This window comes from Carassius carassius, chromosome 27 (genome assembly GCF_963082965.1).
Source record: "Carassius carassius chromosome 27, fCarCar2.1, whole genome shotgun sequence".
In the NCBI taxonomy this organism is placed as follows: Eukaryota; Metazoa; Chordata; class Actinopteri; order Cypriniformes; family Cyprinidae; genus Carassius; species Carassius carassius.
Genome location: NC_081781.1, coordinates 30,732,538 through 30,748,621, shown reverse-complemented (window position 1 = coordinate 30,748,621; position 16,084 = coordinate 30,732,538). Strand labels below are relative to the sequence as shown.

Here is a 16,084-nt window from a genome sequence, read left to right as displayed (position 1 = left end):
CAGGAAAGCGGTGGAAATTTAATCCATTCTAATTTTTTCCCCATGGCGATTATGTTTTGCGCTATTACACCCCACAATACAGCAACGGTTTACCATGGTGAAATTTATTTTTAAATAATCAAATTAAGACACATGGCTGAGAGGGAGTACGTCTAAACACTGCGCAGTAGTCCGAGTAGCAGTAAAGGAGGCCATCAACATGGTGGCCACGCCAGGTAATGACGTCACGACGCCCAAGCCCTATTGTCTTTCAAAATGTGCGTCCCTGTCATTGGATTGCGATTGGATAAGGGCCGTTTGCATATCTAGTCACTATAGCAGCAGCAGTGGATGGATAGGCTAATAAAATGCGAACTAGTGATCTGAAACAATGGCCTTAGCACCTGAAGCGGTAGGGATAAGGTAACCAGATGTCCCGTTTTTCCCGGGAGTCACAATTCGTTGTCGATTAACTTAAAGTTAGTGAAGGTGAAATCACGCTGATAGAAGTGATCTCTCAGTTCTAAGCGCTCAAATATAAACACAACAGTCCAAATGTTTAACGTGTAGAATATCTCATGGAAATATAGTCGGTTATGGATTAAGTGAACGTGATCAGGTGTGTGAAAATTTAACATGTGTCAGTATTTCATGCATGCCTTCCGTCTTAAAGGGACAGCATTCCAAATTAAATACCTATGTCATTATTTTAACCAACAAAAGATGTTAAATAAATGTATTAAGTAAATGTTAAGTAAAACCTACAGCATCTGAAAAATGAGTTTAATTTGTATCTCTATTGTATTTGTCTTATTGTGCTTCTTTAAATAAATAAATATATATATATATATAAGTTGCTCCTTTTTTCAATTCTGTTAAAGGGATAGTTCACCCAAAAATGAAAATTGTCATAATTTATTCAAGATTTTCCAAATTCAGTCATTGATTCAAATTTCTCATAAGATTTGGTCTAAAGAGAGAGGAATTAATGATTATTTTAATTTGAAAACTACATACAAAATAGCTACCAAAACAATTTTGGTAAGTACAGTTTGGCTAAAGCTATTGACTAAAAGTAATGACTAAAAGTTGACAAAAATGCAATGACTTTTCGTCGACTAAAACTATGAAAGACTCAAACGACTAAAATGTGACTAAGACTATTAAGCATTTTCGTCTCAAGACTAAGACTGACTAAATAAAAAATGCCTGCCAAAATTAACACTGCACCGCAAGCGTAACTTCCCTTTCCATAATCGCAAGCATCATCTTTCAAAATAAATGTAAAGTCAGTTAATAATGTCCTTAATAATGTTTTACCATCAGTCCAAGCCTGAAAGGGGAACAGAGTGGTGTGACTGACACAGTGATGAAGCTCATATGTGTTTGCAGTACACAAGACACGGACGGTTAAGAAAGCTGACTCCACTGTGTGACTATCTCTCTCACAGACACACATGCACACACACATGACGTGCAAAACTCCACATTTGAACAGTCAATAGCAAATACTTTAATAACAAATCATACAGTAGCTGATTCATAAGCGCCAGATTGTTGTAGTAAAGTCAGAATATCCTCCTCTCCTAGGTTCACCAAACGGTTGTCCATAAAATGCGTTGCTGTTCTGTTGTAAGTAACCTTAAAGATTCCTAAATGCATCTACTTTTGGAAGAATAAATAAAGTGTTTTTGCTTTCATCTAGATACACACACATATCCCTGATATGGCTGCTTCAGCACTAACTGTGTTACTGAAACCACGACTTCTTTCTTTGCATGAACATTTGGGCAGCATTACGCAAATATTTCCACATAGTGACGTAGAGATGTGGGGTGTGTTTAAATGAGCCGTTTTAGGGGGCGTGGCTTAACTTTGATAAAGAATATCTCTTTGGATTTGAGACTTTAGTCAAAGTGCAACTTTACTGATCTTCTTCATGCACCAAGAGCTTGTGACACTCCAAAGAGAAAGGAAAACTTGAAATCGGATCATATGACCCCTTTAAAATTAATTCATATGATATGCTGATATGCTGATATCACTCCTTCCGGGTGAACGCTGGCGCTGTGGGAGGGAATTTTAAAACTTTTAGCGCTTCAAAATCGTCCTGCACTTATGAATGCATGGATGCATCTATGAACTGTTTTTATATCATTTTAAGGAGTCTGACCTCTGTATCCATGCTGATTTGGTGGGTTTGTACGCTGGTTGATCTACCTGCGTACCTTTGACTGCTGATGCTCTGTGCGGTTGCCGATTGACTGCCGGTTACTAAGTGTTCTTTGCGGTACCTCTGGCACGCGGTTCAACTATGAAGATCACTGAGCTACTGGTGCGGATGAACTACATCTGGGTCGTTCTTTCTGCAGTATACCACTCGGTAGCATGGGCGATGCTCCAGTATTCGGCGGCGGAACTTACTCAGCTCCGTTTGCGTCATTTTAATCTTCTGTCAGCTCCACATCTTCCCTTGGATATTGTGTACATTCCACGTCGGAAATATATACATCGCGGGTCTCGGCGGAGTTATAACACCGATGGCTCATGTCAAATACGATCCTTTTGGTCATCTAAACCACGCCCGCCTAGGAGGCTTACACGGACTCGCAGTGTCAATCGCAGTGTACTAATCAACCCGGCCAGATCGGTTTGCAACGATTCTGGTAAAAACAATTTTTTCTTTGGATTACTTAATATACGATCGCTTTCCACTAAAGGACCCCTGGTGTACAATCTACTGTCTGACCGTGAGTTTGACTTTCTCTGTCTAACTGAGACATGGCAGAAACCAGACTACTTTTTCCATCTAAACGAGTGTGTTCCCCCAGGATATAGTTATGTTTGTAAATCTCGTGATACGGGAAGGGGAGGGGGGCTAGCTATACTTTATAAAAAGAAATTGAAAGTATCTCAGTTAACTTTGTCTACATATTCTTCTTTTGAGTCAATTGCCATAAAAATCAATGGTGCAATTCCAACCATCCAATGCCTTTTTAACTGAATTATCTGAACTCTTAACTTATCTATGTTCCATATCTTCAAATGTTATCCTTCTGGGTGATTTTAACATTCATACAGATAATGTCAGTAATGCATTTACAAGCGAATTTCTATCATGTTTGGATTGCTTTTGTATACAACAATTTAACACACTGCCCACTCATACTAAGGGGCATACTCTTGATCTTGTTTGTTGCTCTGGTATAACACCTTTTATTTGTACTGTTTCTGATCTATCCATATCAGAACACTTTCTGGTCTCATTTTGTGCCAAACTGGCCATTTTTAAGGTAAACCTCTGTCGCCCGATTACATTTCGGAATATTAAGAACATTGATTTGCCTACTCTTGCTGATGAACTTGCCATCTTTTCCAGTAAATCTGATTTCACTACTGTTGATGAACTGGTAAAATATTACAATGATGGACTGAACATGCTTTTAGATGAATTTGCACCCGTGAAAACTCGAAGGGTCTCATTTGTGCATTCAGCTTCTTGGTTTACACCTGAACTGTGTGAACTTAAAACTAAAGGCCGTAGGTTAGAGCGGCTGTACGTCAGGTCTGGCCTTACTGTTCATAAAGACATGTACCACCATGGGGTGCCCGGAATATGCCTGAATATGCGTTGCACCTGCTGCCTACTTATGCTCGTGTCATGACAAGCAGCAGCTGAATGCAATTATCGCATGCCAATGTGCTTTGGCTCATTTAGTTTACATTAGAAGATAATAGGGCTTTCAGGTGAGATCACAATTCGTCGGAAACCACGACTTTTTTCTTTGCATGAACATTTGGGCAGCATTACGCAAATATTTCCACATAGTGACGTAGAGATGTGGGGTGTGTTTAAATGAGCCGTTTTAGGGGGCGTGGCTTAACTTTGATAAAGAATATCTCTTTGGATTTGAGACTTTAGTCAAAGTGCAACTTTACTGATCTTCTTCATGCACCAAGAGCTTGTGACACTCCAAAGAGAAAGGAAAACTTGAAATCGGATCATATGACCCCTTTAAAATTAATTCATATGATATGCTGATATGCTGATATCACTCCTTCCGGGTGAACGCTGGCGCTGTTAGCTGCCGCTGCTCAGGGAGGGAATTTTAAAACTTTTAGCGCACCAAAATCGTCCTGCACTTATTAATGCATGGATGCATCTATGAACTGTTTTTATATAATTTTAAGGAGTCTGACCTCTGTATCCACGCTGATTTGGTGGGTTTGTACGCTGGTTGATCTACCTGCGTACCTATGACTGCTGATGCTCTGTGCGGTTGCCGATTGACTGCCGGTTACTAAGTGTTCTTTGCGGTACCTCTGGCACGCGGTTCAACTATGAAGATCACTGAGCTACTGGTGCGGATGAACTACATCTGGGTCGTTCTTTCTGCAGTATACCACTCGGTAGCATGGGCGATGCTCCAGTATTCGGCGGCGGAACTTACTCAGCTCCGTTTGCGTCATTTTAATCTTCTGTCAGCTCCACATCTTCCCTTGGATATTGTGTACATTCCACGTCGGAAATATATACATCGCGGGTCTCGGCGGAGTTATAACACCGATGGCTCATGTCAAATACGATCCTTTTGGTCATCTAAACCACGCCCGCCTAGGAGGCTTACACGGACTTGCAGTGTCAATCGCAGTGTACTAATCAACCCGGCCAGATCGGTTTGCAACGATTCTGGTAAAAACAATTTTTCCTTTGGATTACTTAATATACGATCGCTTTCCACTAAAGGACCCCTGGTGTACGATCTACTGTCTGACCGTGAGTTTGACTTTCTCTGTCTAACTGAGACATGGCAGAAACCAGACTACTTTTTCCATCTAAACGAGTGTGTTCCCCCAGGATATAGTTATGTTTGTAAATCTCGTGATACGGGAAGGGGAGGGGGGCTAGCTATACTTTATAAAAAGAAATTGAAAGTATCTCAGTTAACTTTGTCTACATATTCTTCTTTTGAGTCAATTGCCATAAAAATCAATGGTGCGATTCCAACCATCCAATGCCTTTTTAACTGAATTATCTGAACTCTTAAATTATCTATGTTCCATATCTTCAAATGTTATCCTTCTGGGTGATTTTAACATTCATACAGATAATGTCAGTAATGCATATACAAGCGAATTTCTATCATGTTTGGATTGCTTTTGTATACAACAATTTAACACACTGCCCACTCATACTAAGGGGCATACTCTTGATCTTGTTTGTTGCTCTGGTATAACACCTTTTATTTGTACTGTTTCTGATCTATCCATATCAGATCACTTTCTGGTCTCATTTTGTGCCAAACTGGCCATTTTTAAGGTAAACCTCTGTCGCCCGATTACATTTCGGAATATTAAGAACATTGATTTGCCTACTCTTGCTGATGAACTTGCCATCTTTTCCAGTAAATCTGATTTCACTACTGTTGATGAACTGGTAAAATATTACAATGATGGACTGAACATGCTTTTAGATGAATTCGCACCCGTGAAAACTCGAAGGGTCTCATTTGTGCATTCAGCTTCTTGGTTTACACCTGAACTGCGTGAACTTAAAACTAAAGGCCGTAGGTTAGAGCGGCTGTACGTCAGGTCTGGCCTTACTGTTCACAAAGACATGTATGCTGAACATATTCAAAATTATAAAAATGCACTGTCTACAGCTGAATCCGATTACTACTCCAATGTAATTGGAGTTAGCAATGGGAACTCTAGGTCTCTTTTCTTGGTGGTAGACAATATTCTGACACCGCCTGATTCTTTGCCATCTGATATGTATTCCACTGACTTATGTGATCGCTTTTTGACTTTTTTTACATCTAAGGTTGAAAATGTACATCAGCAATTACTTACTGGTTCTCTTCACAATGACTCCTGTCAGTCTATCACTCACATACCCCCCCCCCACTCTGTCTTCTCTAACTTTACACTACCAACTATTTCAGAGATATTGGGTCTGATAGGTAAATCTAAATCTTCGACTTGTCAATTAGACCCTATACCAACTCCTTTAGGAAAAGCTTGTTTACCAGCCCTTTTGCCGTTGATTACTAAAATTGTTCATGCTTCACTTGGTTCTGGTTTTGTATCTCCATCTCTTAAATCTGCTATTATTACACCCATACTTAAGAAACCAGGGGGTGATCCATTTGATTTTGAACATTTTCGTCCAATTTCAAATTTACCATTCATCTCTAAGGTAGTTGAAAAGTGTATTGCAATTCAAATTCATGAACATCTGTCCAATAATAACTTGTATGAACAATTCCAATCTGGTTTTCATCCCCACCATAGCACTGAGACTGCTCTTGTCAGAATAACCAATGATCTACTGTTGGCAGCTGACTCTGGGCTTTTAACTATACTTGTCCTTCTTGACTTGAGCGCTGCCTTTGATACTGTCTCACATAACATACTTCTTGACAGATTAGTTTCCATTGGTATTACTGGCACTGCTCTGTCTTGGCTTAGTTCATATCTATCTGGACGCAGTCAGCGTATTCAATTAAAAGGTTTTCGTTCAAGACTATCTACAGTCACCGCTGGTGTTCCCCAGGGTTCTGTTTTGGGCCCGCTTCTCTTCATTATATATATGCTCCCTCTTGGTGATATTTTAAGGAAATATGGTATTAATTTTCACTGTTATGCGGATGACACCCAACTTTACCTGTCCGCCAAACCTACCGGTTCTTTTCCTCCGCCATCTTTGTCAAGCTGTTTAGATGAAATTAAAGACTGGCTTTCAGCGAACTTCTTGAAATTAAATGGCAATAAAACTGAGGCTCTGCTTGTTGGCACTAGATCTGCTGTGTCTAAATCTAATTGTTTCTCTTTACACATTGATAATACTGCAATCTGCCCTTCCTCTCAGGTTAAAAGTTTGGGTGTCATCATGGATAGCACACTATCTTTTAAAGCTCAGATTAATAATATCACACGGATTGCATACTTCCATTTGCGCAATATTAATCGTCTACGTCCATTTCTTTCCAATAATAATACTGCAGTTCTCATTCATGCACTAGTCACCTCACGTATAGACTACTGCAATGCTCTTCTTACAGGTATTCCTTCCAAATTGCTGCATAAGCTTCAATTGGTTCAGAATTCTGCAGCTCGTGTTCTCTCTAGAACACCTTATACTGATCACATTTCTCCGGTTCTCCAGCAATTGCACTGGCTTCCAGTAAAATATAGAGTTGAATTCAAAATCTTGCTACTCACTTATAAGGCACTTCATAATCTCGCACCACAATACCTTACTAAACTTCTCCAGGTTTATACTCCTTCACGTGCACTTAGATCTTCATCTTTAATTTCTCTTGCGGTACCTCGGATTCGACTTACTACTATGGGTGCCAGATCTTTTAGTTATGTTGCCCCCCGCCTATGGAACTCTCTTCCCCTCGATGTTCGCAATAGCGATTGCTTGTTGACTTTTACAAAGCGTCTTAAGACATATCTTTTTATACAGGCTTTTTTTATAATATTTTTTTATTGAGACTTAAATCCACTTTATATCTATATGCTGTTTGTTTGTTGTTTGTTTTGTCTTATGCAGTGACCTGTATATTGCTTGTAAGGGGACGTTGGGTGTTCTGAAAGGCGCCATGAAATAAAATGCATTATTATTATTATTATTATATAAGTTCAAACTAAAGTCAATAAATTCAAGATAAAATAAAATAACATTAAATTTTGAGCAGACTACACTTTTATTTGTTAAACCAGTCCTGTTTATTTCAGTAGAGGAAATTTAAATGTGAGATTCTGGAAACAAGATCTAAATTTGGGTCGGGAAGAAAATTATTGTAAGCGGACAGCGGGTGAACAAAGAGTGAATATATAGCCTGAGCCACCTTAGAGAAATTCCATATGTTTTACTGCCTTTAATGCCTAGTCCATATGTGTAATCTCCACATGATACCTCCCTGCGAGCAGGATGTGGATTCCACAGTGTCCCTGGAAAGGACTCGCTTTCCCATTGTTATCCAATAAGACTTACTGTATGAGTATAGAGGAACAATAGTAATAGAGACTCTCCACGTAAGCCCTGCCCTATCTTCCTCCCCAAGGTGGCTTACTAGGGGTGCTGGAAGGGGCAGCAGTAGTGGTGCTTTGTTAGGGATCCCAATTTGACGTTACTTGGAGTGATCTACTGAAAGGGAACGTCTCACTTATGTAAGTGAAGGAGGGAACAGAGACGTCCCGTCGTCACAGTTGCTGTACCACCATGGGGTGCCCGGAATAGGCCTGAATATGCGTTGCACCTGCTGCCTACTTATGCTCGTGTCGTGACAAGCAGCAGCTGGATGCAATTATCGCATGCCAATGTGCTTTGGCTCATTTAGTTTACATTAGAAGATGATAGGGCTTTCAGGTGAGATCAAAATTCGTCGGTCACCAACCATCTCTTTTCCCTCCTTCAAGGGACGAGGGTTACATACAGACATTAACCATTACTAAATTAAGGCATTTTTGGTGCAAGAAACTTTAATAGCAAACAGTGGACATAAATGGAAAATAAATATAAAATCAAATGTAAAATTTGACATAAGTGGCCACTCAAATTATAATCTGGAATTTGAATTGGTGTACTTATTTGTTTATTTTAAGGTGAGCTCAGTGAAGTATAACACTTGCTGTTGTAAATAAATTAGCATAAATCAGCATATTTGCACTTGATTTGCTTATCATATCCTGTCAGGCCCTGAACAAAACACCTGTGCTGTTTGAGATAAAACAGATGACTGTCACGTCTTGCCTCTTTCACAGTGATGTGTTCATTTATCACCGTCTCGCCTCTGTTTCTCCAGCGAACCCGTCACCTCTGCCCCATCACACCCCGAGAAACCCAGCATGGCAAGCGCTGCCATGGAAACGCCACCAAAGAAGCCTGTCGGCACGGAGACCAAGCGAAGGTTAGGCTCAGACACTCTCTTGGTGATTCATTTGGCATAAAAATTTAACTTGTATGTTGCTATTCTCATTAATGTAACAACGTGAATTGAATTAACTTTCTCCCTTCCAGCGTTATTTTATTTTTTAAGCTGCCAGCCATCTCCAGGATTTTTGATTGCCCCCAGAATATTTAGTTGTATATCTGAACATGCAATATAGCAAATTAAAGAACAGAGCCCCTGCTTTTCCCTAGTGCAAAATAAATGTTAAAATGTATGTGAAATACATACATTTAATGCTAAGAATACTCCAAATGCATTTAAATATTTATGTGCTGCAGTTGTACTTTTGGTATAACAAAAAAAGTACTAAACTGGCATATTTAATGTCTGCCAAATTGGAACAAGTTATTCTGTACCTAATGCACGTTCATTGTGTGAAGTAGTGCTGAAGTCCAATTAAAGATATACTGAAGGATATTTGATTGTGCTGAAGTGGAACTATACCTCAGGTGTACTTTAAATATCTTGCATTTAAAGACATATTTTATTCAAAGATCATACAATCCTTATTAATAGTGATATTAAAACCCATTTAAATCATAATATTAAGAAATGTTTTGTGCACAAGTAGTACTCAAGATAAAGTTTAATTAAAAATGTTATATCAGTAAGTCTGATATGTTAGTAAAAATGTTGATAGGTTTGAACTATACTCAGTAGGAAACAAATGTATTTAAAATATATTATTTGTACTATAGTTTAATAAAAAAAAAAATTAAAAATGCAAGATTTTGAAAAAACGCTTAGAAAATAGTTTTTGTCAAAGATTTTGTCCGGATTGGATTCAGATCAATGATCAAAACATAGATGGAGTCAGCTGCCTCCATCAACACCACCTAAAGCTTCACAGTCGTGAACCACTTCTTTGGTCAGCAATTCATTCGGTAACGTTAGGTGGTTTTAAAAGAGTTAAGTACAACAAAACAAAACAAACTATTATGATTTTACAATTTAAATAATATGAGAAAAAGTTATTATGTATTATAGTAATGAGAATTAAATTGTTTTACATTCCCATAATGAGAATGTCAGGGGAAAATGTGTTGACAAGATAATGTCACAATGCAATTAAACCTCCTAACAATGACTTAATTGTCTATGCAAAAAAAAAAAAAAACAACAACATCAGGTCTGGACAGAGACACACACACACACACACACACAGTTGTCCTTGACTCTGTCTAACAGGCTGATTCATTATTTACTCAGAGTAAAATGATTTTTCTCAGTTGTGTTGTTGACATAATGATCTGTTAGTCAACAAGCCTTATTTTGACCCACACATGTTGCTGCAACGTGTTGCGATGTCTTACACAGGAAGGTTGTGCCATTGCTCACTGTCACGACGGAGATGCTTTAAACAACATCTCTGAAGATACATGTTCATTTGTTCTGAGATTGTATTTCTCCTGTTCAGCTGTTCACAATATCTTTGAGAAATGTCTATTTTATCGAAAGGATTTGCATAATCTGCTTTATATTACACCAAAAATATATGCAAAATCATACCTTGGCTATAATAAATACTAAATACTAGATCAGCACATGCAGAATAGATGATCCTACACTGTGTAACCATTCAAAGCTGTGTTCTAAATGGTATCCTAGCTTGCTGCATACTGTGCAATATATGCTTTATACCACCTACAGTCTGATGAGACATGATTTTCCACATGCATATGTAATTGACTGAGTGTTGTCCAGTTTTCATATCACATGCAGATCTGGGGTGTTGTAGTCAATTTGTAGTTTGCAAACTATACACACTACATACAGCATAGTAAGAGTAGTATGCTAGTGCTCTACTCTGTACAGAGTTGCTGTCACATATCCCATCTGCCTGTGTGTCTCGCTCTGAGGATGTCATGATGATGTTCTGCCTCAGGGTTGGTCGACCCTGTAAAGTTCGGAAGGTGGAGGAGCTGCCACAGGAAGAGGAAGTGGAGAGTGAGGTGTCATCAGTCACCGAAACCAAAGGTAGATCTACACCACCCTCACTATATTATATTTGGTGGATGTGGGGATTGAGAATTGAAATGAAAACAAGAATTACAGTCTCATTTGACTGAATCAGAATCAGATTTGTTGCAAAGTATGTTTACACACACAGGAAATGTATCTTTTGTGACCAAAGCTTCAACAACTGCAGTAAACAACAATACACAGACAGGTGATTAAAGAGAATAAAAGATAAATGGGCAGCATCGTTTAAAGTGGTTTTAATAAATGTGGTGATAGTTACTGTAATCACTAATATACGGAGCCTGACATGACATTCAGGATAAAATAAATAAATTGTGCGCACAATCTACTAATTCATTCCCTCAATGTTCTAAAATGATTTACTAATTAATTCTCTCAATTTATAAATAGTGTACACCATTTATCAATCAAGGGAACGAAATAGTAAATTGTGCGCACGATTTAACCTACTTTTTTCCTGAATGCCATGTGCAAAAAAAAAAAATGTTCAGGACACACACAAAACAAAGTCGGTCCTTCAGTGTTTATTTGTGGTAGTTGAGGTGCTATATAGGTTCTTTGCCTCGTAATCATAGAGGAACCAATTTAAGTGCTCTGTAGCACCTATAAAAAACATGTAATGATTCTTCAGCGGTTCTTTGGGGTGGTTAATATTTAAAAATATAGGTGCTATGTAGCACTTGAAGTGGTACCCCTATGATTACGAGTCAAAGAACCACTTTTAGTGACTTGCTTCTGGTTTAAAGACATTTACTGTATATTAATATCAAGAAGGGGGCAAAGAGGTTTCATATACTAACATAAAAACATTCAGGGAAATAAGATCTAAATTAACTGGTTTAAAGTCAGAAATATTATTTCACATCAATGAATCAACCTACAGTACATCTATACCAAGCAAAACTAATTTTTAGGTGTTCACAGTAACAACTGTAGATTACCACGTTGTACAGTATGTGAAGAACACCCTCAGAATCGGTGTCTGAAGCATGAGAAACTCAATGTTGTGATTCACAGATAAGCTGAAATCATTTTAGCTCATCACAACTGCTCTGTTTCTTTCTGTGATGACTCACTCCTTCTCTTTCTGCCTTCCTGTTTCTTGCTGTGTCTCCTTCCAAAAGAATCGGTTTCTCCTTCTTCCTCTGTGGCTAGGTGTCTAAAGGTTTAGTGGCAGTCACTAATGAGGACGAGGGCTGGATTCAAACTGCAGGTTCTTTTTTCCTCAACTTTAAAAGCTTTTTAACTCAGTCTGGTCACAAAGACAGTCTGAGTATAAAAGATGTGAGAACCTCAGCTTCTGTGCTTGGATACATTGTAGGCGTCGCGAGTGGTAATCTACCGGGGCTTGAGCCATGGATAATTGTAACATGAGAAAAAATGATGAGAACGCTGAAGATCTCAGTTGAGAAGTTTATTGCAGCATAGCAGTGACAAAGTAGAAAGAAGAAAAGTGGATTCACTTTTTATCCATTTTTTTTGCATTTATTCATTTATCAGGTGCTTTTATTTGATGTGACTTGTGAGGAATGAGGAATACAACATAAGCATTTCACTCTGAGGAGGCAGTAATAGAGTAGTTCTGCTTTACAAAGGTTTTTATTTTCATAAAGAGAAGAGAGGTGAAATGTGCATTCTCTTGGGCTCATTAAAGACCAAAAGAAATGCTGCATTTTGAGTCATTTGCTGAGTTTTGTTTGAGGATTACCGTACTAATGCAGTATAGGGGTGACGAGTCCAGACGAGGAGCTGTGTATAAAAAGACTTGATCTTCTTGATGAATGCAAATCAGTACAACTGGGCTGCAGGGCTTGTGGATGTGACTGGTTGATGTGACTTGAGTAGTTACCCTGAAGGATCGACCTGACTCAGAGCAGCAGAGCACAGTTGCTGTGATGTCCATGATAGGAGTATCTGGTGATTAATGTTGTCGCGAGCTGCCCACAGAATGAGGACAGACAGTTTAGAGGCTGCTCCCGCAAGCCTCTGGGATTGTGTGTAGGTTTAGAGTGGGTTTAAAGCAGTGGAGCTACCCAAGCCTGATTGAGGATTTTGACAGATGTGATGAAGATGTGTGTGAGTGTTGGCCAAAACTATTTGGACTGAACTTGCCAGGAGCAGGCGACTGTGTACATGTGTGAAAATATTGATTTGTGTGCACTAGTGGTGTAACGGTACGCTAAAATCACGGTTCGGTACGTACCTCGGTTTTAAAGTCACGGTTCGGTTCATTTTCGGTACAGTAAGGGAAAGAAATGCAAACATTAAACTGCAGGTTGTTTGTTACTATAAACTTTTTTTAACAATTTGTTTACACTTTTTAAAAATACTTTTTAATAAAATAAATAATAAAAAATAATTTATAATAAAATAAAAAAGAATAAGAAATAAAATACTGCTGCAAAGTTCTCCACTAAATAAAATACTCTCAGTCTCAAACCAATATCATATAATAAAATATAATGAAAAATATAAATAAATAACTATGATTACAGTGCAGCATTACCAATCCCAGCTTGTAGGCCTGCTCATATTTAAAAAATATATAGTGCAGCATGAACAGTTTCAGTTTTTAGACCTGCTCAGATTTCGTTATTGCGTTGGCCCGATCAGAATTAAGAGCAAAGGTCTGTTTAAATGCCGACGGGAGCTGCGTTTAAATTACAATCGTTTTTTTCCTAGTTGTAGTGATGTTCACACTCGCGTGATGCCTTTTGAAAACCTTAGTCCGGTGACACACTGACATATTGCACCTGTCAAACAACGTCTATTTTGCCGTCAATGTTGACGGTGTCCTTTATCAGTAGGCTTTATATTTATGCTCAACATGAAGAATAGATATTGCTGTCGTGAAGACAAGTTCCTGGTCTGTCGACGGTCTCCCTCTATGTCACCTACAGTAGCAGCAGCGCGCCAGCGCCGCGTCAGGCACGATTCTGGTGTGTAAAGACACAGAAAACACGAAGCAGCCGTCACGCAACTAACACGCAGCAGAAACGCCACGCTCACGCCACGCAGCCAGTGTGTAACCGGCTTTGAATCAGCTGCAGGGCGGGATTTGTGCTGAACGCGGAGACTTCTGCCACTTAATATGTTCATTTGGAAACACGAAAATGTACCTATGTTCCGCGCACAAAATATTGCATTCGATCATTCGGTCACACACGTGCACCGTACCGAATGCGCTGTACCGAAACGGTCTGGTACGAATACACGTACCGTTACATCCCTAGTGTGCACATGGGTGTATTCTTGAATATGCATATGGTTAATCCAGCCCTACCCTGGAGTTAAACAAGACTGTAAAAGTTACTGAGTAAATGGCTCTTCATCACAATGCAGTACATTCCCCATTATAAATGCCTAGATATATTAAAAATAAAATGTTAAGCTTATAATTTTTTTTTCTTTTAGCAAAAATTTATCACAATTAGATGAGCCTGAGGGTGACCAAAAAAATGAAAATTCTGATTGATAGTATTCTGTAATATTATCAATTTCACTGCACTGTCACTATCGGAAGGGGACTACATTTTAACTAAAGTGAGTCGCATAATGATACTATTATCTTATGTAGAGCTGCTTTACAGCTAAATAGAATTTGTTTCACAATTGATTAATTTTACATTAACAGTTATGTTTCTCATTTTCTTAATTTGACGATGCTTTGTAACAATCTGTATTATATAAAGCTCTATACAAATAAATGTGATTTGACTTTTGCACTGGCATCCCATAATGCACTCTGTGCTGAGAATGAAAAAGCACCGATACTCTTCCCTCAATAACGCAATTATATGAAACAAACACACTGCAGAGACAGTACCTGACATCTGCACTCTCCTGGAGCGCCAGAGCCCTGCAGAGCTTTGCTTCAACACTGCTCCAACACACATACCGTGTATTTTTCAAATAAGCCTGAAGGACTTGATTAGTTGGATCGTGTGTTTAATAAAGATTGAATCTAAACTCTGCAGGAATCGAGTTTGACACCTCTGTATTAGAGCGTGATTTAGGAGAATTTGATCCAGATCTAAAAGACTGCAAGAGCAAACACGGTATTGCCACTTAGATATATAGATGTATTCAACAGCATGTTTTTATGAATTCCCTTGAGGAAGTGCATTTATGACAGCTAATGACATGGATAGAGCCATTATCAGAGACGATTACAGTGTTTATATAACAGACATCAGATGGTGCCCACCGGCTATGTACTCCACTAATTAATGTCAGAAAGTGAGCAGCCATAGCCTCATAATTCTGTAGTGAATATTCAACCATTGAATTTCGCTGGCTCACCAGTGTCATTTAGAGAACTCTTTCAAACTAAAGTACAGACATGTTTTCTTGAAGTCATGAAGGAGTGTATATAAGGGTGCTGTCACACTTGATTCAAACTCGAGTTTGATTGCTCCCCCTCCCCTATGGGCTTTTATTAAATAGGGCCAAGGGTTTTTTATTAAATAACAAAACAAAAATAACTCTGGGAAGGCAATGCAGGATAGGACAGGGCAAGTTGGAACTAGAAACCAACAGGACCTTAGGAACTTTAGTGCAAACCCCGAAACTAAACTTTAACTAAACTAGATAGGAGTGCTGGAATCCAAACACCACAGTATGCACAAATAACAAAGCACATATTATTGGCGGGACCAGGGAGGAACCGGTGCATTGGGAGTCCTAGTGGTTGGCCAGGGCAGAGCTGGAGGGACAGACCATGGTTAGCTTCGGAGGGTCAGGAACAGTGTTGGGCAAGTTACTAGATTAGATTAGATTTGATTAGATTCAACTTTATTGTCATTGCACATGTGGGTACAAGGCCACGAAATACAGTAGTACAGGGGAAGAAGAGATACAGCATAACATTAGGAAAGAGAGGAGAAAAAAACAACACCCAGACTATGCTCCTTTGGGAGCACAGTGTGAGAACAGGAAAAACACCTCAGCAACAAAAGCACAATATCAATACACCATAAACACACGACTTGAGGACAGCAACTGAGGACAGAGTTACTAGTTAGAAAATGTGATTAAATTACTGATTACTGATTACTCCTTTTAAAAGTAATCAAATTACTCTTCTGATTACTTTATTTCAAAATTAATTAGTAACATTACTAGTTACGCTATTTTTATCTATGAAATGGTAAGTTTTG

General features: G+C 38.7%; 1 protein-coding gene across 2 annotated transcripts in view; it reads left to right on the top strand.

Annotated features, from left to right (window-relative positions):
* Positions 1–16,084, top strand: part of LOC132107149 (lethal(3)malignant brain tumor-like protein 3) — a 78,638-nt gene that overhangs the window by 54,045 nt on the left and 8,509 nt on the right. For both annotated transcript variants that reach the window (XM_059513378.1, XM_059513379.1), the window contains 2 exons: positions 8,796–8,900; positions 10,828–10,919. In XM_059513378.1, the coding sequence (XP_059369361.1) occupies positions 8,796–8,900; positions 10,828–10,919 (197 nt within the window). The remainder of the gene's footprint in view (positions 1–8,795; positions 8,901–10,827; positions 10,920–16,084) is intronic.